Source organism: Cydia pomonella, chromosome 16 (genome assembly GCF_033807575.1).
Source record: "Cydia pomonella isolate Wapato2018A chromosome 16, ilCydPomo1, whole genome shotgun sequence".
NCBI lineage: Eukaryota > Metazoa > Arthropoda > Insecta > Lepidoptera > Tortricidae > Cydia > Cydia pomonella.
In genome coordinates, this window is record NC_084718.1 from 20,490,411 (window position 1) to 20,513,450 (window position 23,040).

Genomic DNA, 23,040 nt, shown 5'->3' on the forward strand with positions numbered 1-23,040 from the left:
TTACTCAGACATTGTGAAACAGCCCTACTAGAGTATAAAACTTACAATTAAAATCTTAAATAAATATAATCTTGAAACAAATGAACTACTTCAAACAAAATATCATCTCACACGTGGCACAGTAGATATTCAAATATATAAAAATTGAAATTGGGTAGAATTCGATGTTTCTTGTAACAAACAATGTATATACCTATATACCTCGGCACGCCAGCATCAATGACGTCATCCGTAGGGCCTTTGTTAGTGCCAAGGTGCCGGCGGTCCTCGAGCCCAACGGCCTGGTCAGGGATGATGGCAAGAGGCCTGATGGAATGACGTTGGTGCCTTGGAGTATGGGACGGCCCCTTGTCTGGGATGCTGCTTGCGTAGATACCCTGGCACCGTCCCATATTCCAGGCACCAAAGTTGACGCTGGTGCGGCTGCATCCTCGACCGTAAGCCTCAAGCGTCGCAAGTATGTCAACCTCGGCAGTAGTTACATATTTGCGGCGTTTGGGGTTGAAACCCTAGGGCCGTGGGGGCCTAGCGCGCGCCGTCTCTATAAGGAGTTAGCAAAACGCCTTATAGAGGCTTCGGGTGACCAGAGGGCTGGCCTGTACTTCGCCCAGCGGATAAGCATTGCTATCCATAGGGGCAATGCAGCCAGCCTTCTGGGCACCCTGCCAAGCGGTCTCGATATGGGACAAATTTTTTATTTATTAGTTTTTAATTGTTTTTCCACCCATTTGTGTTTATTATGTATATAATAATAAAACCCTTAAAACCTATATACACAATCAGTCCAACAAACGACATTCATATCTTTCCACGGAACACGCCTGAAGCAACAAAACAAATTTTATTTAATTTCCATTACTTCCGTTCCGGGCCTAGAAAAACAGAAAAGTTCTTTATTAAATTGACACAAAGGAAGTTCGGAATGGGACTCGTTGTGTATGTTTCGTATTGACAGAGGCCGGCGGGGTGGGGAATGACGGATGAAAGGGGGGTGAGCCTACTCGATAGTTTCCATTGAAAAATTGCTGTGGCACGGTTCTAATAGTTTGTTAAAGTACACTGGGAAGTCTCCCAAAGGGAAATGTTGTGGGAGTAATATTATATATCTATATAGTGAGGACTAGACTTGAACAAAACTGTTATTGATATAGTGAGAACTCTGTACGCTCGTAAGATGCAAAATCTTGAAGGTAGAGAAGAGACATCTGTACCGATTACCTACCTAATGCTAAATAGCATTGTTTTTATATCCCAAATAATTGACAGTTTGATTGATCATTTGTCCGTTTTTTGTCCATTTAGTACAAAATTAGTTGGTTTGTTAGGTCAGTTTAGTATATTGTCAAAGTTAAAACGCAGTAACTCTACATGTATCCCATACATAGTTACCACATTTTTAACTAACTAGTATTTTCTATAGGTAAAAACCTTCTGAAAATAATGTACTAAAACGAACTCCATTATATTCGTTCCGGTATTTAAATGTCGCTGTCCCGAGACACAATATTTTCATGAAAGGAATAGTAAACTCAGGCAACACCTTAATTATGTGTTAAACTTGTAGATCATAGATAGCTACTTGGGTGGTTTTACTGTATCGCATATATCTAAGTACTCGGTTCTAATTATGAAGTCGTTAAAGTTTACCTCAGACAATTAACCCATCTTCCTTGTAATTACAACATGTCCCGCGGCGTCCCCCGGTCACGTTTAATCGTCACGTGCCCCTGTCGTTACCTTGCCGGAACATGGTCGTAACGGCGCCGGAACGCGGTCGTAACGGCCCCGCACGCGCCGCGATTATTGTCGCGCGATAAACTTTTTACAATCGCCATTAACGTCCGCGTTAACTTAAAGATCACGATTGAAGTTTTAGTGCGAGAATTTATGCTATGTCTGAAGAGCTTTTCGTAATGCGCCATTTTAGGAAGCCGTTAAAATACGGAAAGATCAGAAAGTGGAATTAAAATCGCTTCCAATCGTCGGTAATCACTTGAGAAGCAATTTTAACTTCTGTTTTTGTAAAGCTTTGAAGGGGTTCAATAAATATAATTTTCCATGTAAAAGTTTTGCACAATATTATTTTCGTTCTAGGAAGTTGCTTTTGTAAAGTTATGAAATAGGGTAAGTAAATTTCTGCTCTGGATGACGAAGGATGTAATATTTGTCTATAAAACCATTTAAATATTCATATTAAACAGTAAAAAGAGTATATATAGTAAAACCCAGCCTCCAAATGGTGCACTTGAACCAATTAACCGCACTGTTTTAGCCAGACAGTCGGCAGGCTCGATCCTGGCCAGTGTTGACCGCAGTGTCCGCATTACACGGGTCGTGGTCAAATGAGAGAAGGGTAAGGCGACACCCGGCACGTTGACTAGACATGCTGGCGGACTGAGTGTATGATATATCTAATTTTATCTTTCTCATCTTATAAGAAGCGGTGGCAACCTAGCCTGGCGGTAAAGCCTAAGTAACAAAAAAGCTGAATATTTTTTTTAAAGAAAACCGACTTCAAAAAGCATAATAAATATATGCGCTACAAACTGATATGTTTTAATTCGGTTCCAAAACAAATCTTAAAATTTGCAACGATTGATGACAAGAGTTGCGAATTACCTATTCGCACGTTTATCGTTATTGTATAACTTTTTTTACAGTACAAATGACCCTTTACATTTTCGGCATAGGCACGGGAAGTGCTTATTCCCTCACTAGTGCGGGAAATTATCACCATATGTATAGCCCTGTTTCAATTATAGAGGTATTTTATGCGATCTGTTCTGTTGCTGAGGCAAAATTAAGAAAACCCCTGAATTCTCAATTTTCATGACCCGGACTATTGGCTGTAATTATTGAGGTTTCCCATTTATCTAGGTTTCACTGTATTTTACTCAAATACTTTTAAAACTATCTTTCAAAAAGCCCAGTACCTTTATTTATTTACGTTCTTCTTGTGCATTTATCCTGATGTCAATGAAGTAGAAAGGGCGGATCTATTTATTTTTCTTCTTCGCAATGTTCTCGCATGACTCTCATCCTACTTACCCTGAGGCCATATAATTATAGCCTCACGTTGGCAAGGGTTGCGTTATCAGCTGATCACGAACGTGACGTCACGCTCCGTATCCTATCTGTAGGTACCTAATCAATCTGCCCTTCAGCCCAAGATGCTTTTGAAGAGGCATCATCCAGGCAGACAGGCGTTGTTGTAATTACCATTAATTAGGATCGAGTAGTCCAAGTATGCAGCTTTCCGGATAAATCCACACTTGAGGACTGCCAACCATCTATATAAGCGGTGAAAATGGATATTTTGTCGCATAGAGATATAATGGGAAAGAGCGTCAGGGATTAATCCGAACAATTCCTTGGAGCACTCTATGCGATAGAAAATATATACGAGTGACCCAAATACCAGCTTAATAATTATCTATATCTCGCATGAGTCACCGCGATGTTTTCGCCACTCGACAACAATGGGTATTTATTGACATGGAGCCCTATTGTTGCCCCTACTGCGGCAGACAATTAATTTGCCGACACGTGCCGAGTAATCTGATATTATGGCTGTTTTTCACTCCGATTGACACTTATCGATGTTTTTCACGTAATTTGATTAATTGATATATTATGTGTCATATTATGTGTCTAGTAAAAATGTTAATAAATACTTATTGTGAGAAATTATTGCGAAATTCGAGCTAGTCTCGCTGAGAGGTCAATATGAGGACGATATATTATATTCGAAACAGTAAACACTGAAAATTCCTCCGAGAATTGTGTCACGGACATGACAACAGGTCGATAAAGTCAATCAATAGGTACGTAACTACGGACTCAATTACTTATCCCCCCGATGAAACGGAAGTGTACAGTAAACAACACCGAAACGTAGCTGCGGCTGGAAAATGTCCGTTTGATTTTGATATCTTGTTTACTCTCCATGTCCATTTGCAGGTCCTTTGTTATCAACTCCCTTCAGCCCTCCGGGTACATGCACACAACGACGAAAAAGTCATGGAAGTGACCTATGTATATTTTCGACCCTTTAAAAGTAGAATAATGCCTGCCAGGAAATTAAAAACAGACAACGATCTTGTCGCTGTTGGAACCGCTAGTTGACTAGGTAATTGCGAAAGGTAGTTTTATAGAAACTTTCAGTATTTAGTCACTCTTTGGAGCAGGATTTTTAAGTTTTTTATTCCTGACGCATTCTGAGTAAATCGCTGTGCTCAAGATTCTATACCTATCAAAATCACTCACTATGTTAGTCTTATGAACTATATATTATCTACTGGGAGCGATAAAAACACTTAAAACTTGGGATTTAAAAGCAGCCCTCGCCACAGAAACCAATTTTACTCTTTTGTACCGCAAGTAGTAAGATACCCAAACTATTGTCTGTATGGACCTAAATTATTGAACTTAAGCTCGATTTATCTGAGCTATCTGAGAATTAAGCTACTTTCGTAGTTCAATACTTACACTATGGAAGAAAATCCTAAAATGCTAACCAATTAAAATCCGTGTCAGTATATAGGTAACGATCTCTGGGTATAATAAGTTAGGGGTGTCCCGTGTTTGAATTACATCTTGTTCTTTACCGCCCGATCCCTTATGTTTAAAACTGCAGGATGTAACTTTTATGGAAACGACGTATGTTAGAATAAAAATAAGATGGTGGTCGTAAACGGGACTTAATAAAAAAATCAGTTAGCGGGATGACTCGTGTCACAATGTTATGGCGGTGCCAACGAGCCGGCGTTATGGCTACGTGTTAAGTCAGGAGCAGAAGTAGTTAAGTGGTTGAGCTGTTCAGAATTATTGCACATATTTTCATAAGTATACAGTTATGTGCAGTTCGTTTTGAACGCTCGCTTAGCAATATTTATTTCTATTCTCACTGTATGTGAATTAAGAAGTACTTATTTCGGAATTAATTGCCAAACCTGCTGCGTATGGAAGGCAAGGAACAAAATCTCCATATACCAAAAAGTGTCCGACAAAAAGTCATAAATAGGTGGCGCTACAATACCTAGAATACTTGAGAAAAAAATATAATCATAGACAGCGCACTTCACTCCGTCAATAACGCCTAGGTTCTTAGCTACTCTAGTGCTACTCTGGAGAGATTTGGAACTATTATTTATAGCTTATAGCTGACAGCTAGACACTTTTGCAACAATTCTGCCTAAGGAGTTTCTGTTCCTTGCCTCTACCTTTCATACTGCTGCGGTTTTGACTCACGCGCTGCATCTGTCAATTTACTCCATCACGTGAATGATGGCTTGAATGGCATATGTAATGCGGCTACTAACAGTACTAACGTCACTCATTTCATCATGAAAATTGACAGACGCAGCGGTGGTATAAACGCTGTGTTCATGTTCAATTATTACGTATTGTGTACATGTTATACAAGTGCCGTTTTTTACGACACTCGCATACAAACCGTTCCCAATATAATAATACCTTGGGGTAGCACCCTCCGCCCTCCACACACTTCATGTGACACGTCCGTTTCATGTTCCCGAAATAGAACACAGCTGATCTACTCACGGGGCAAAGCTTACCGATATATGGGCTCAGTACAACGAGTATTGTTATCCCAGCATACGTAGTAACTATGCGAATAACATACAGATTCCCAATATTAATAATACGTGGGGTAGCACCCCTCAGCTCATACCTTTTTTTATGATACAGGAGGCAAACGAGCAGATGGATCACCTGATGGTAAACGTATACCGTCACCCATGAACACCCGCAACACCAGAGATACCTACACTTCATACCCACGTGTAGTAAACACGTCCGTCCGTTTCATCCTCACTCAACCAGAATAATTCAACATAAACTTAGAAATAAATTACAATTCCAACAAACAGAGCGATGGGCTAGTGGTTCGGTCGAGTTCGAGCCTTGCCCGAGACACTGAATTCTTCCAATTTTAATATATTTCTAAGCTTTATGGCAACGGCATCGTTTGCTGACGTTTCGAAATTAATAATTCAGCATTTTCCAAAATGTTACACGACTACGTAAGTATGTATAAGAGTTAGTGTGTAAAGTATGTATGTGGGTGTATGTTTGTGTCATGACATGTAATGTAAGCATAGCATTAGAACTACTGAGCGAGTTTTAATTAATGAAGTGTTTGTTGATTTGTAAGACGAGTCATATGGGTCTCTAAGGTGTTTAACAGACTTAGAAAGAAGAAAAACTTTTTTTATCGTAGTCAGGTTTTTCAAAGGTTTCGCTTGCTTGCTAAGATTCATTAGAAAGTCACTATGAAGCCTGATCTTCGAAATAAAGATATTTTATTATTTATTATTTATTTATTTACCAGTTGAACCAAATCCCCTTAGATTTCTTAGAGCTATGCCCTCGGTAACCGTTAGGAACAGCTTCCTTACATCCATGCAATTTATGTTCTTCCCGTAGGCACTAAACAGACTCAACCGACACTAAACCTTAACTTCTTGCATTAAGGCATACATTAACTTAGCTGTCCAAGAAAAGTACACCACAGAATTGGGGAAGGGAGACCGAAACACGCACAATGAAAACAATGTATTGTATTTCGCAATTAAACGTTTTCCACTTATTTTGAGATACAATTATACGAAACACAAAACGAAGATAATATAATTGGACTAATTAAAACTCAAGGAAGTGTGCTTGAGATATTTAACGTCTCTTATATTAGTATCTACAGTTCGTTAAACAATAGATTTGAGGATATACTACAGTGCTAAATTAAAAGTTTACTTAGCGATGAAAAGTTAACTTTAAGGTTCATTTAGATGTTAAGTAAAACGACGAAGAAAGCGCCGTAAAAATGCTCCATATTCAATCTTGTAACTTACATTTGAACCACTTTAGTATCTAATTCAATTGACATTAAGAGTAAGTACTTACTTTTTCAATTCCAATAACGATGCAATAATACCGGAACAGCTCCACGGGTCTAGCGTGGAGCTGTTCCGATGATGCAGTGCGAAAGCCGATACTAAATAGTCGTCGATGTAAAAACATAAATACATCGAGTTTAGGTCAAGCAATAAAGTGTGTGTAATAATTGAACAAAGTAACATATTACTTGCTCTATTTTAAAATATATTAATCTTGGACACAAAACACAATCTAATCGGGACCCTTGTTTTTATAATTCGTTTTAAAATACTAACTTTTAGCACTGTAGTATAACTCTCCGCTAAAACTAATTCACAGACACCGCTTTCATTCACTAAACATTCACAGTTCGTCTCAGATCAGAACCAACTCTTAACTGACCAATCTTAGCGCTTATGTCGTTGCAGTAAGGATTGCGAATGGCCAGCCAACAGTCGATCGAAGCTCAGCCAGTTATAAGCGAGCAGTACTCTCGTTCAACTTCGTCGAGGAACCATACCAAGTTACCCAATTCGTTGTTCAAAGTTCGATTGAAACTTGAAACCAAGAAGGACGAAGCACAGTCTAGCTTGTATTAAGACATTCTGTCTGACCACCCTCTAGTCTCTAAACATTCGTTCAAAGCAAAAGTGGACCTGACTTTAATGCTACGCTTGAGCGCTTGGGTTGGGTACATGATGACGATAAGACTATCCACCATAGAAGAAGGTAGACGAATAGTGCATGAAGAAAATATCCACCAATAGGAACGCCAATATAAATGCCCGCACCAATAAAAAGCCACAGCTTGGCTCTTGCAATAATCTCCGATGTATGCTCTGATAACATCGGTCTCTACTTTATAATAAACGGTCTCATAAAGAGATCAATGTGAACATATCTCAGGGTGCATCTTTCTTATCGAGCTGCATGCTTCACCTTTTTCAAAACAGGTACGACGTCATGTACAATTTCTGTTCTAAAGTACTATTTCGTGGGCAAGATAGAAACTTCAGGCAGAAAAGGCTTCTTCTCTCTTTCTTCGTCATCGTCCCCCGTCGACAAATTCACAGGATCCTCACTCTGAACACACTCAGGAATCACCATCGGACCCTCTTCATCATCTAACAACTCATGGAGCAAGTTCAAACATTGTCTTTTAAAGAGTCTTCGTTTTTTCAAAGGTAATTCCTGGTAGTCATTATAGATTCCTTTAAAGAATTGAAAGTATGAGCAGTTGTCGTCAGGCCCGAAGGAGAGAGACGACGATGAGTCCTCATTAGGTTCGGGTTTGACCTCAAACTTCTGGCCCAGGGCGAGCCAAGGGCTGGACATAAAGGGCTTGATGTCCACGTGTTCGTTGGAGCTGCCTTCGGCGTCAGGATAGGTCGGGGCCCAGGGAGATGGTCGCCTGTGACAGACAAACATTATTAAAATGGTGCAGCAACGTAGCTAATATTTACTTACGTCAGAGTTTCTATAGTATATTATACGATCGTGATATAATGGGGAGCTTTTCAGACGAGTACCGTGTTAAGGCCATTAAGCTTGCTGAGTGAGGGTCTGCCATCTCGTGGCCTGAATCGGAACCATAAACATGCACATGTACACGTCACGTGTTTTCTTGTGCATAGTAGGTTCTGCCATCTTGTGGGCTACATCGGAACAAAAAACTTCACATTTACGCCTCGCGCCAAAAATCTGACGGCTCCTGTGCTGCCTCCTACATTTCATGCACGCTCCCTATAGCTATGCATAGTCGGTACGAGATTGAAAAGCTTGATTATATCACTATTGTATACAATACTTTTTCTACGAATCATCTAAATTAATATTTTTTTTTACTATAAAACCTAAATAAATAATTAAAATGTAGTACAGAAGACAAACGCGCGACTATGAATATGCGTATGAAATAGTTTCCCGTTTATTTATTTTCTATGGGATTGGAGCGCCACGCTATTGATCATATTCTTCGTACCGAAATGAATATTATAGTTGAGTTGGGAGCCAATAAGTACATAAAAATATACGAAATCTTAATTCCAACGATTACAGTCGACGAATAGAAAAAAACTTTTTCAACTTCAGTATTGATTGAATAACAATAATCGGATGAAATAGCGATAAAAATAACACAAATTTCAGCAGAACTTTCAGTATATTTTTTCGACAAGTTTTTTTTTATATGGTTTCGGACTAATTCCCCCGTTCTATTGGATTGCTAATTATTCATGATATCTGATGTTACTTACACATCCGTCGCCATGTGGTCTCTTAAGAAGTCCAGCTCATCTGCCAGATACCATCTAGATACCATCCGCCCCCGGCCCGTCACGGCGCCGCTGACTTCGTTTCTCAGATGTCGGGAGTAGGAGTTGCGGATGTGGGACCATTTGCGACGGACGTCGGCCACTGCACAGACAGACAATTATACTTTAACACCGATAATTTCATGTACCAGGAAAGAAGTGAAACATACTTAATTGGGATGATCGTGAGAGTGTAAATCGAAAATTAAATAAAACTATTACACTTAGCCCCACTTGCACCATCCCACTAACCCGGAGTTAAACGGTTAAACCATTAACCCAGTATCAAATAGTACTGCTAACCATGGTAACAGATTCAGATTCAGATTTTTATTCATAAAACATAGTATTTTACATGACAAAATTAGGTTGGTATGGTACATAAAACAATTTCTTTACAGAAAATTAAGAACATAAGTTAAATAGGCGTTTAACAGGTACATACATAGTATTTTTTAATGTCTGCAAGTATTATTTTCTAACAGGTTTAGTTTACAATTTATAATTTCGGGTCGCTACACGTCTCGACAAATTAGTCAATAGTATAGCAAGCAAGATTTGTTAATGACGTTTTTAGACGATTTGCAAACGTGATATCGCTTCGTACTAGTTTTAACTCGACTGGTAGTGAGTTATATAATTTTGCACCCATGACACCAAGCGACCCTCGAGTCTTTGCGAATCTGCAACGCGGCACGATTAAAAAATTACTTCGAAGGGTACTCCTCGGTAACTCCATGTTTAACCGGTTATCCCCGGATTAGTGGAATGGTGCAAGTGACGCTTAAGCGGATAGTGTCGGCCGCTTCGCCATATACAAACGTATTCTCATGTTTCGCTCTGAACGCTAAATTTAAAAGAGAAGAATATTTTAAGAAGATTTCTGAACAAACTATAAAAAAATAAAAAATATTTTCCGAATTTCCTCCTACTTACTTCTACTCTCTGAGTATACAGCAATTGTATGGAATTTCTTTTTGACTCGGAACTCTCGGGAGTATATAAAAATGCAGATTTCGTGTGTATGGAGAAGCGGGCGTCCACTATTCTCTTAATAAGCATATGATAATGTCACTTCCATCCACGTCACCTATTTATCCTTCTGTTCATAAGTTTCAAGTTTTCCAAACTTCAATATCTCCCCCGCTATTTCACTCCATTTGGCAGACGATTTACAACCTCCGATTGCACCCCCCTAAGGAATTAATTTCCAGGACAGTAGTACCCATATTGCTTAACCAGGTTGTACCGAAACTATTCGTCGTGCTGAATTTCATCTAAACCCCTTTTTGCGAAGTGATTTCGTTAAAACTATCCAAACGTTGAACAACCAAATACCTACTAATACCTACATTGTAAATGCGGGGGTATTGTCTGTCTCATTTTATGATGTTACCGCTTCACGGTCAAAACTGATGAACCCATTTAGGCGATGGTATGAATATTATTTCAGTTAAAAACAAGGATATAAATAGCTAGCTTATTTTTTAATATTCCCTTCCCTCCTTCCCTTAAGGAGATAAAACACGGGGTTGAAATTGACTATGGGATAAAGTTAGTACTAATTCTACTTAGTATAGGATTTAAATCGGGTCCAGCGGACATTGAAATCACGCCCATACGAATTTTACAACACACAACAACGCAAGTCAGAGGCGTAGCGAGGGGGGGGCTAGGGGGGCCATGGCCCCGGGCGGCACATGAGAGGGGGCGGCAAAACACGGTATTTAAAAAATATAAAATTTTCAAATCGTGCCACGAAACGAACCAATGCACCGCGGGAGGCGATTGAATAACGCGCGCCTTTGGCGCTCTCATGTAAAAGCATTGGGCGCTTTGCGTGCGCTGCTGTACTGAAGGCACCCTGGGACAAAAATTATGTAAAATTATTTTGAATAATTAATCACGAAATTATAACCCCAAAATTAATTAAATAAAAAAAGTTCAAATATAAAAGCAGACTACTGAAAATCGCGCTATACGAATAAAAGGTATGAAACAAGAAAATATTCTCATCTGAAATAATCATTTACCTTTACCTTAGAGCTTATGACTGTAGCATGCGATCACGGCTGTCCTTTGAATATCTTTGTGAATATTAAGATTAACTATACATCGTGGGAACGAGTAATCCGACAGATGTTAAAGGTGTATTCTTGACCGCATTTCAAGACTAAAAAGTCATACAACATTTTCTAAAATCGGTCTTGATAGAGACAGTGACAATTATTGTGAAAATTCGTTTTTATAATAAATTCCTCACTAACTCAGTGAAAAACGCCTTTATGACTGCGACAACACTGGCACTATGTGACTTAGGTTTAGACATACAGACTAAAAGGTATTAAACTTTTAAAGGAAACTCGCAAAATTTATCTTTAAATATTAAAAAAAACTTTTCACCACACCAAAGGGTAAAGGCTCTCTTGATTGTTCAAAAACAAATGATAAAGCTGAATTTTACTCACACGTGGGGCAAAGTAGTCAGATGCTAATTGTGAGTTGTTTCCTTATGTTAGCTAGTCGAATTTACTTTTAAATGATGATTTTCAATGATAAATGTAGGTATTATTATTATTACGTTCATTTGGATTTGATTTGGTGTGATTTTTGTTGATATTTCATAGTGAGTATTTTCCTCGCATTGGTGTGGTGGAAATTGTTGTGTTTCACTCGGAGGCAAAGTTTATATAACCCTTGAGCCTTGAAACCCTCGCAACGGTCACGATGCCACTGCGCGAACCATTCGCTACGCTCGTGGCACAATTTCGGAATCTTTCGCTTGCTCGGGTATCAATATTAGCACGAGCGGTTAAACAACAACTTTGCCTCCTTGTAAAACAAATAATTATTACCTATTCGTTGCAATGTTTTTTTTTGCCAAGATATAAAAATAAATAACGTGTTGTGTGTAGAAAACACACATTTTTTTGCCGAATTTGATCAAAAGTCAAAGATTTTTTTATGCTCCTTATGACCTCAGGTTACTCGTTCCCACAGTGTAGGTATACATTGTATTTCTAAATTATGTTAGATTGTATTTCTGTATTTAAAAATACAGTATTTTCTGTGTGATTATTTCAGATGAGATTTTTTTTCTTTTTTCATACTTTTAAGAGCCAGATTTTCAGTAGTCGAGTTTCAGTTTTTGAACATATTTTTTGTATTTTACCACTTTTACGTTACTTTGTCTAGTCAGATCATAAGTTATGTCACAAAGGTTTTGACTGATAATATGTGATACAAAGTTTTTGATTTTAAAAAAAGTTAGCCATGATTTGAAGGCTTGTTTTATACTGATCAAAACGTAATATAATTGTTTTAAAATTTAGATCGTGACTTTATTTACTACTTGTTTACTTTGGGATTGTCGTTACACGCGAATACGCGGCTGGACTGTGGGTGTAACACATTAATAAAATAGGTACAATTATTTTTTGGATGAACCTACTTTATTAGAATGCTATTTTATCACCAGCATTAAGTTCTTCGACAAGTCTATACTTCAGCTAATACCCTTCACACTTAGGGTACTTTTCAGTAACACGCTTCTTTTTGACTGCCATTCAACGAGTAGGTTTGGTAAAACATGTAGGTACAGTTGCAATTTTGGCAGTCCAATACACATGATTTATATATCTGATGAAACATAATAGACCCAACATTTGTTTTATGTACGATTCAACCATGTAAAATAAATAAAATAAATAGGGATCAAAATCACCTTTTTTTTTTTTTTTTTTTTTTTATGGTAGAGGAGGCAAACGAGCAGACGGATCACCTGATGGTAAGTGATTACCGCCGCCCATGGACACCTGCAACACCAGAGGGGTTGTAAGTGCGTTGCCGGCCTTTGAGATGGGAGTACGCTCTTTTCTTGAAGGTTTGAAGGTCGTATCGGTCCGGAAATACCGCAGGCGACAGTTCATTCCACAGTTTAGCTGTGCGAGGCAGAAAGTTCCTGGAAAAACGCACAGTTGAGGACTGCCAACCATCTAAGTGGTGAGGATGGAAATGTTGTCGCGTAGGGCGATGGCGAAAAGAAGCGGCAGGGATTAATCCGAACAATTCCTCGGAGCACTCCCCGTTGTACATGCGATAGAAAATGCAGAGCGAGGCCACATCTCTACGCAGCGCCAAGGAGTCAAGCCGATCCGAAATACACTGGCAGTCGACAATTCGAGTTGCTCTTCGTTGGATGCGGTCCAGAGGGAGAAGCTGGTACTGGGGTGCCCCTGCCCATAGATGAGAACAGTATTCCATGTGCGGGCGCACCTGCGCCTTATAAAGCCGTAGGCGCTGGGCCGGTGTGAAATACTGTCTCGATCTGTTGAGCACACCGAGCTTTTTTGAGGCTAATTTAGCCTTACCCTCTAGATGGCCGCGGAACTGGACTTCACTCGAGATGTCGACGCCAAGGATTCCGATACCGGGTGTGGCAGTCAGGGGAGTGCTCTCAAAACGAGGTGATACGACAAACTCTAACTTTTTTGCGGTAAACGCGCAAACTTGTGTCTTGGTAGGGTTGAAACGGACTAAGTTAAGTCGACCCCATTCAGAGACTTCGTTTAGGGAAGTCTCAATTTCAGACACAAGTTTGTTCCGGCTCTCTATGACGTTTTCCCGAGAGATATTGGTGCGGCCGGTGTAAGACGCATCACCCGTACTATCATCAGCATAGCAATGAATGCCGCTGATTTGCAGCATGTCATTGATATGAAGAAGGAATAGGGTGGGTGATAGCACACAGCCTTGGGGGACACCAGCATTCACAGACATGGAGTCTGAGCATTTACCGTCAACTACGACCTTTATGCTTCTGTCTGCTAGAAAGCTCGTGACCCATACACATAATCTCTCGGGAAGCCCATAAGATGGTAGCTTCGAAAGAAGTGCTTTATGCCAAACGCGATCGAAGGCCTTCGCTATATCCAAACTAACAGCCAATGCTTCACCCTTTGTCTCGATCGCCTGTGACCAACGATGTGTCAGGTAAACTAGAAGATCACCAGCCGAGCGACCTCTACGGAATCCGTATTGTCGGTCACTAAGCGACTGGTGGTCCTCCAGGTACCGAAGGAGCTGGCAGTTGATAATGGACTCCATTATCTTCGAGAAAAGGGAGGTTATAGCTATTGGCCTGTAGTTGGATGGATTTGAGCGGTCGCCTTTTTTAGGGATCGGGTGTACCAAAGCTGACTTCCACGAGGTTGGGACTACGCCAGAAGAGTAAGAGAGCCGAAAAAGACGCGTTAAGACCGGTGCCAACTCAGGAGCACATATCTTAAGCACAATCGGAGGGATTCCGTCGGGCCCACTCGACTTATGAGTGTCGAGGGAAAAAAGTGCTTTACGCACTGAACTTTGGTTGAACCGGACATCCGGCATACAGCTCTCGCACCGCGGTATGGTCGGCGGCGCGTATCCCCCGTCATCCAAAGTCGAGTTGGACGCAAAGAGTTTACCTAAAAGATCGGCTTTGTCTTTTGCGTCGTGGGCCAAGGAATCATCTCCTATGTGCAGAGGCGGAAAAGATGGCGTGCAGAAATTCCCCTGGATAGCTTTGGCAAGAGACCAGAATGCACGAGTTCCCGAAGGAAGGCGCTCTAGTTTCTCGCCAATTCTACCAATATGCAGCGACTTTGCTCTGGCAATAACTCTTTTGACCTTGAAGAGGCCGCGTTTTTTTTTGCATGATTCTTTATACATTTGGACTTGTAAAGCATACTGTGAACACTTGTTTTGGATCTCATGCTAGTTTTTAAGCCATCATATGCAATTGTATGTTTTTCATGGTATCCATAACTTTTTTATCAGTAAAAATCTTTGTGAGTGAACTTATGACTTGTCTAAGTGATGTTGGTCATAAATTGGGGCGGCAAATTTCTGGTCGGCCCCGGGCGGCAAACACATACGCTACGCCGCTGACGCAAGTATTACATTATAACTGTTTATCAACCAGTAAAATCAATCAGTCTGCTTTCAAAACAACACAAGTCATATAAAGTCAGCTAAAGAACTGCTCAAAATGATCTGAAATAAGAAATAACTTCTTGCCATTGATTAGGTATTTGACTAACTAAATAGCAATGGCAACATTTGACACCCCTCAATCATTTTGACCTCCCATTTGAAGCAATTTATACCGACCTTTATCATCATATATAAATTTTTATTTTTATTTTATATCCTCGGTCATATTACGAGTAGTATTTAACCTTTGGGAGTTCCTCACAGTTCCAAATTATTTTGACCACTCATTTGAATCAATTTCTAACGAATCATAGGTCAACTGAAAATGGGTTTTTCAGTCCTACTTACCAGTCCACCCCATATGATCCGCCACCTCCTGCCACAGCTGCTTGACCTGGCTGTAGTAAGAAGCCACCGGCATGTTGTTCCTCGCATACAGAAGCCTGCGCTCGCGCACCAGCTGTATCATCCTCCTGTCATCCGCCTGGCTCGAGTCCACCAGTCTGCCGACTTCCGGAGTCTCTTCGGCTCGGCGTTTTGGCATTTTAGGCAATTTTATGTTCATTTAGGTCACTATTTCACTTTCAATGAGGTAAGAATTGATGATCTACATTGAAGGTCCTGTGAGATGATTCTAACATGAGATTGGGTCCGTCTAAATTAACTTTGCAGCGATGTGATCGATTCAAAGTGAAAAGTCATTTATAAACGTCATATTTTCATAGAAATTTGATATTAATGATGACTTTGCCTCACTTTGTCATTGCAAATGACGAGCGAAGTAAGATATAAGTCGCGAGAACGTCATCGTTGTAGATGGCGCTAGTTACGAATTCTCTCAGATATCAAAATATAATCTCTTAAATAGCTTAGAACGCGAAGCTTATTAATTGGCTTTATAAAAAAATAAAGCAATAAAATAGGTTCAGTTCGTACAAAAATATATACAAATTGTACACTTTTAAAGTGTAAGTAGAGTCAGACCAAGCTAAGTTGGCAGCGATTTTGATAGCCCAGCCTGTGCAAGTGTTAAGTAAACGTCATAATTTCATAGAAGTTCAAATAACACGTGCATTGTCTAGTCTAGGCTGTCTAAATCGCTGCACACTTATCTTGGTGTGACTATATTTATTTTCCGTGTAACTCCTAACGCCACCTAGTGAGCGCGCTAAGAGAAAGTTGTCCAAGCGATGTACAAAAATATACCGTAAGACCTCGCCAATGTCACGCCATCTACAACAACCATGAGTTAAAACTCGCGTAACATAGAAAACTGAGTTTCATATTTACTTAGAACTGCTTCTAAACTAAATCGCGGCACTATGATTTATTACTAATCAGATCAAAACTTCGCTAAAACTTCAAGAAAAACGCGGCGAACAAAATGGACGTCGCTTCGCGGCCAAGTCGCGGCGCGGACACGGCGGCGCGCATGGCGGCAAACACACACGCGCAGCGCGAAACAAGCACACAAACACCATCTCTTTCCACCACGTTGTAAACTGTTATGTGTGAGGAGGAGGGAGATAACACGCGAGAAAGCAAGAGCGCAGACGTAAAGTCCGAAGGCAAGTCTTTTTATAAAATCGATCGGTCGCGGGCGGGGCTAGCGGCCGGTTTTTTACGGACAAAAGAATTCAAGTTAAGATGAGGACTTTATTTGATAGTTTTACTATAAACTATAATATTATTATAGGTACTTCAGCATTTAGCTAATAGTAAATTCAATAGATTAGTAATCGGTTCCCGTTTTGATGGTTAGAAAAACTCTTCGTTTGATAGTTTTACGAGAGAATAAAGTACAAATGTATACATTATATTGCGTGGCATTGACCTAACAATACTGTTACTGCAAATTGTAAACTCGTAGGTTAGTGTGCTAGCGTTCCGCTTGCTCTGTATTGGCAAATGGAAACAATTCACTTTGTATGGAGATTTTCATGTTGATTTAACATGGAAATTTCCATAAATTTACCCATGTTTGTTTGTTACTCTATCTATACTTAATGATACGAATGTTCTTTGCTCTCGTATTACGAATGCGATTAAGCGTCTCTACCACATATATAGAGACTATAAATCTAAGGCAGAGACCGTGATGTAGAGTCATACTCATAGTTTTCGCTTGCCTAGCCCAAAAACAACTGCAACGAAGATTTACGATAGGTAATAAGTACCTAATAACCAAACCAAATTTATATATTAGGCTAGAAGTCTACTTTACTAAATTTATATATTAGGCTAGAAGTCTACTTTTGCAAATTTCTATATTAGGCTAGAAGTCGACTTTTGCAAATTTCTATATTAGGCTAGAAGTCTACTTTTGCAAATTCCTATATTAGGCTAGAAGTCTACTTTTGCAAATTTCTATATGAGGCTAGAAGTCTACTTTTGCAACAGTGACATCAACATTTGTCTCCCAGTAGGTTACCTATAATAGGTAAGTATGTATCTACACAAAGCGAATCCCAAAACAGCAAGAGTAAGCTTATTGTTAGCGTAGAACAGTTCTTTACTGTATGTATATTCATATTGCTTGCATGTTTTCGAACAACCAGTGTAAAATCTTAAGACTCATATCTAACCAAATAAATCTTAAAGCACTCCTATAACGGTTCTATCGAGCGATCCGCTCGGTAAGGGATCGTAATGACATCCCTTATCATCACATCCCAAGGCCATTTCACGACGCGCCTAGCGACGACTTTTACAACTACAACACCATACACTACTGGCTTTCTTTACAAGTCGTATACTTTATTTGAGCCTCACGCAGCAATGGAAGGTGTACAATGAGATAGAGTTATTTAATTAAAAGATAGTAGGCAGATAAATAAAGCGTAGGATTTAGAGTGATTTTGTTTTTATTACCGTACTCGCTATCGTGTGATGGAATCCTAAAAGGCGCATTACAATGCCAGGGGCGTTTTTTGTGAACTAGAAGGTTTATTTGCTCAGCGAGGCTCAAGGTAATGCCGGACGTAAAACGGAACGCTCAATGCGAAAGTTATAAAACGAAAAATGAGGTTCAGGTGAATGTCAACGATTCTAGAGATAACGCAAAAAATTTAAAAAAAAGTGGCGATGTCAATTATGTAGGGTGGATTCAGACAATCCGAACAAATTTTATTCCGATGCCATTAGGCATCTAATTCTAGAGTTTAAAAAGTTAGATATTCTAACCGCAAAAACTGTATACACGATGATTCTTAATCCGTGAACAGGAACCATCTTTTCTAACTCAGTAATTGATGGAGATTACGTTAAAGTAGTAATTACGTGGAAACAAATTTGTTTGTTTTTAATCATAATTTTAATTTTGAGTTAAATTTTATCCTAAAATCCTTGTCACTCTACTACCTCGGTTCGGTTTTAATGAGTTTGTAACCTCTTTACAAACTTATTAGCAATTGACAATTTATGAGTAAACCCTGTCCTTGACATTGTCAATCACTTTTGTCGTACGCATAAACAAAGTCAGAGTCGTGAATATTGAATGAGAAAATTATAACTAATTTTCCAAAAATCATGCCTCCACCATATCCGTACTCAAATATCGAGCGTTACGACATTGTACGTTTGTCGATACAAACGAACAGCACAAGACGAACCCAACAGTTATTTCACGAACTTCATCCAAACGTCCCGATTCCCAGACATAATTTGATAAACCGCATGCACCAAAACCTGCGTGACTTCGGGCAGTTTACAGTGCCGCAACATGCTCAAGCACCCGGTCGACCTCGTCGTCATCCTGACGATATGGATCGACGAATCTTAAGATTCTTTGCTCGGGATCCTCGAAGGAGCACTAGGCAAGCAGCGAGAAGATTTCGAGTGAGTCAATCCTTCGTGTGGCGGTTGCTTAACTTGTCCGATTTACATCCCTTTCATTTTCGACCTGTGCAAGATATTCTACCAACAGATTTTGCAGGGAGGGTTGCTTTCTGTCAGTGGTTCGAGCGAAACATCGAAACCAATATCTTGTGGTCGGATGAATCGACCTTCACGCGTGTCGGTCAATTTAATGTCCATAATGAACACTTTTGGGCTGCCGAAAATCCTCGGCTCACCCGAAGAAACGCGTTTCAAGTGCGTTTCTCGGTAAATGTGTGGGCAGGGATAATTAATGAGACATTAATTGGACCCATATTCATAGAAGAGAGATTAAATGGAGGAAACTACCTAAATTGGCTAAGGCATATGGTAACAGAGTTGTTGGATGAAGTGCCACTGAGGAATTTGAATAACTTGCATTTCCAGCATGATGGTGCCCCTGCACATTTTGAACATAGGGTTCGCGACTACCTGAACGCGGAATTCCCTGGGCGGTGGATCGGCCGCGGCGGCCCTATCGCATGGCCTCCACGCAGTCCAGATCTCACTCCATTGGATTTTTACCTTTGGAGTGACGTAAAACGAATTGTTTATGAACAAGAGTCCAATACTGTACTAGAACTCCGCCAAAGAATATGCAACGCATTTGACGAAATAAGGGCTAGCAATTCTCTTCGCAGAATTAAAAATAATCACAGGCGTCGAGCAGAGCTGTGTCAAGAACAACACGGTGGTCATTTTGGACACCTGTTAAATTATGTTTAAAATAATCTTTTTTATGTTTTAGTTGGTCAGGTATGCAGTTGCTTTTATTGTTTTGTATTTATTTATTAAATTGTACAGTTTAAAAACAAATCGTTTTACTTGTTCAAAATTTAACTTGTTAAGTAGCTTGCGAATAAAAGTTTAGGAAATGCACTTTATGTTAATCACCTAAGTACCAATTATTTTCGTCGTTATCAGTGCAGCACTGATAAGATTACAAGTACATAGAAGTATTTATTGACATAAGATCCATCAAATTTCCCGTCATACTGATGGCACTTGACGTATCGTAGTTAAACTTTATTATACTGTAGGATGACCATGTATTCAATGGTTACTTGTTTTAACTATGTTTTCACTTTTAATTAATTAAACAGTGAAGAAATAACGCGAGACCTCGCCGAATAAGTTTAATTTGGGCTAAATTTTAATATTATTCCACTCCTGTTCACGGATTAAAAATCATCGTGTATTAAGTACTCACAGTGAAATACTCATACATAATAAAAACTAGGAAAACATGGCTGTCAGTTATAAATTGTTACGTCAGTTATCAATGTTATCATTTATATTACCACCGTAATAAGTACTGAAGTCCTGAACGAAACATATTTATTTTGTTTCAGAATATAACTAAATTTAAGAGGAAATCGGCCTTAGGTGTATACAATTTTGACGACCTGTCTGGCCTAGTGGGTAGTGATCTTGCCTATGAAGCCGATGGTCCCATGTGCAAATCCTGGAAAGGGCGTTTATCTATGTGTTCCTGAGTCATGGGTGTTTTCTATGTATGTATTTAAGTATTTATAATTATTTTTATATTATATTTATCGTTGTCTAAGTATCCTCAACACAAGCCTTATTGAGCTTACTGTGGGACTTAGTTAATTTGTGTAATAACGTCCTATAATATTTATCCCAACCTCTATCATCAATAATTTCAGAACAATATCACAGCGCTTGATACGTAGCACTTTCAATTTAATCTAAAAATAGGACTCGCAATAAACAATAGAATAATAAAATGTCGTCAAACTCAGATCCCGTCGGCCTAAGTGAATTAGAGGGAATTATATGTTCCATGAAACTCACTCAATTGTAAACCAGATTGCAATGAAGGGTGGTCCCCATCAAAACGTCGACAGTTCAAAAAAAACACATTTTTCATCTGATAATGATGTGTATTATGACACAATGCAAATGCATCATAAACTTTTGACTGATTACTCGTACAGTTAAAATGACACGATGTATGGTGATATATCTTGTCATTTAAACTGTTATGCAGCTGAACATATCTTTCGTTTCGTACAGTCGCCATCAGGTATATCGAAGCGGCCAAGGTGCTCACAAATATCTGCACTCATCACCTCTATTGTCAAGGCGTTAGAGTGCGTGTTCAGATATTTTTGAGCAACTCGGCCGCTCCGATATATATGGCGGCGCCTGTACAGACACGGTTTTTAATTAAGTTAAGCCAGTTAGGTATGTTTTACATTGGACTTAGCGTAAGTATTGAATGACCTGCTGGTGCCTTTTCTAAATGCCTCAACAACTCAAAACTGCCCTACATCTGGCGTTGGGCCTGTGCTTGCACATTTTGGCAATTGACAAAAGGTGTTTTCATATGTCAATGACTACAATTCAAATGTTTCCTGAATGAATTTCGACTGATACACCTTGTCCTTCCGACATTTTGTGCAACAAATCCACACCTTTCGTGTTTGTAGTCTTTTATGAAAGTATTGTGGTTCTGGCACGCGTCAAGCTCCATGTGTGTGTGTATTCGTTTAGTTGGTATTTTGATTTTAACTTGTCACTTACCTGTCCTAAGCCTGAATTATACATAATTATAGTATAATATCTTAGGTATACCTATAGATCGAGACCGATAGGCATCAACGATATGCACAGTACTGTACCCCTAGTGTAAATTTGATCGACATCATAACGTGACGAACGCGTCTCATTTTGTACCTATAGGATTTTGAGTTTCCAAAACGTCCCGCTTGGCGCGCTCTTTCTAAATCCAATACAAAATGAGACTAAACGCAAACGCGTACGTCACGTTTCGAAATCGAATTTATTTACACTAGGGGTACAGAACGGTGTCCCATTGTAATAAACATAAGAGGAATGTTAATAAGACTAAAAAAGTTTACATACTTTGGAATGGGTACAACATAACACCTTTCGTGTAGTCTTCCGTGTTTTAGTTCGGCACACGTTAACAATAAGCCTTTACCTTCCGTTCCCAACATCCATGTGCCCCGCTGTTCACTTCCGTTCCTAAACACGAGGGTTTAGGCTCCTGCGCGTGAGTTATGAGACGAATAGGGTCAACCCTCGACAGCTGCCTCAGCCAATTAACTCAAGTTATGTCCCGGATTCGACCCCGGGGATGTGCTCGTAAAAATGATGCCAATTTACGATAAAAAGATCGTGCGTTTACGCTCCCAACTTTGCCAGTGAAGTGCGAATTTATTGCGCAAGTTCGGGAGTTATGCATAAAGATAAGAGGTTTTTTAAAAGCCGTAAAGTCGCTGAGTTGAGAACGGCGGACTATTCAATTAGACGAGGGGCTGAGTTGGTTCGCCGTGGAGCGCGATTCAAATTGAACTACATGTTACGGGTTTGATTTTATTTTGATAATACCTTGAAGATCGCTGAAACTAACTATTGCATGTGAAGTAAAGTTATACACATCGTGCGGCTCACCCGCGCCTATATGTAAGTGGACAAATTGGACAAGTACTACCAAAATGCATGATAAACACGTTCGATTTGGCGTGAGATGCGTCAATGACCTAGACGATCATCAGTCACATCCAAACCAGTTCAAGATCATAACGTGTTATGAAAATCGGAATGGGGCTCCCTGTTTTGCGATTTCGGTAGGAGAGTTTATTACATGAATAAACTTTTCGAGCAATTATCATTAAAGGAAGTTGAAGCGAGTGCGTATTTTTGTACCTATAGTCTTTTTGTTTTTCGATAAACAGTGGAAAGGTTAATGTTGTATGTTGCTTCTGATATTAAAAAACCGGGCAAGTGCGACTCGGACTCGTGCACGAAAGGTTCCGTACCATTATTTATAAATACGGCAAAAAAAATATGTTTGTTGTATGGGAGCCCCCCTTAAATATTTATTTTATTCTGTTTTTAGTATTTGTTGTTATAGCGGCAACAGAAATACATCATTTGTGAAAATTTCAACTGTCTAGCTATCACGGTTCATGAGATACAGCCTGGTGAC

General features: G+C 39.5%; 1 protein-coding gene across 8 annotated transcripts in view; it reads right to left on the reverse strand.

Moving 5' to 3' along the window:
* Positions 1-6,565: 6,565 nt before the first annotated feature.
* LOC133526187 (uncharacterized) overlaps positions 6,566-23,040 on the reverse strand; it is a 34,138-nt gene continuing 17,663 nt past the window's right edge. The window contains exons 1-4 of one of the 8 annotated variants that reach the window (XM_061862689.1): positions 16,473-16,865; positions 15,531-15,803; positions 9,153-9,312; positions 6,566-8,308 (exon numbers count right to left, since the gene is read on the reverse strand). In XM_061862689.1, the coding sequence (XP_061718673.1) occupies positions 7,885-8,308; positions 9,153-9,312; positions 15,531-15,747 (801 nt within the window). In that variant the 5' untranslated portion in view covers positions 15,748-15,803; positions 16,473-16,865 and the 3' untranslated portion in view covers positions 6,566-7,884. Of the gene's footprint in view, positions 8,309-9,152; positions 9,313-9,379; positions 9,516-15,530; positions 16,005-16,388; positions 16,866-23,040 lie in introns of those variants that run through there. The other 7 variants (XM_061862690.1, XM_061862686.1, XM_061862685.1 and 4 more) reach the window with 7 other exon arrangements.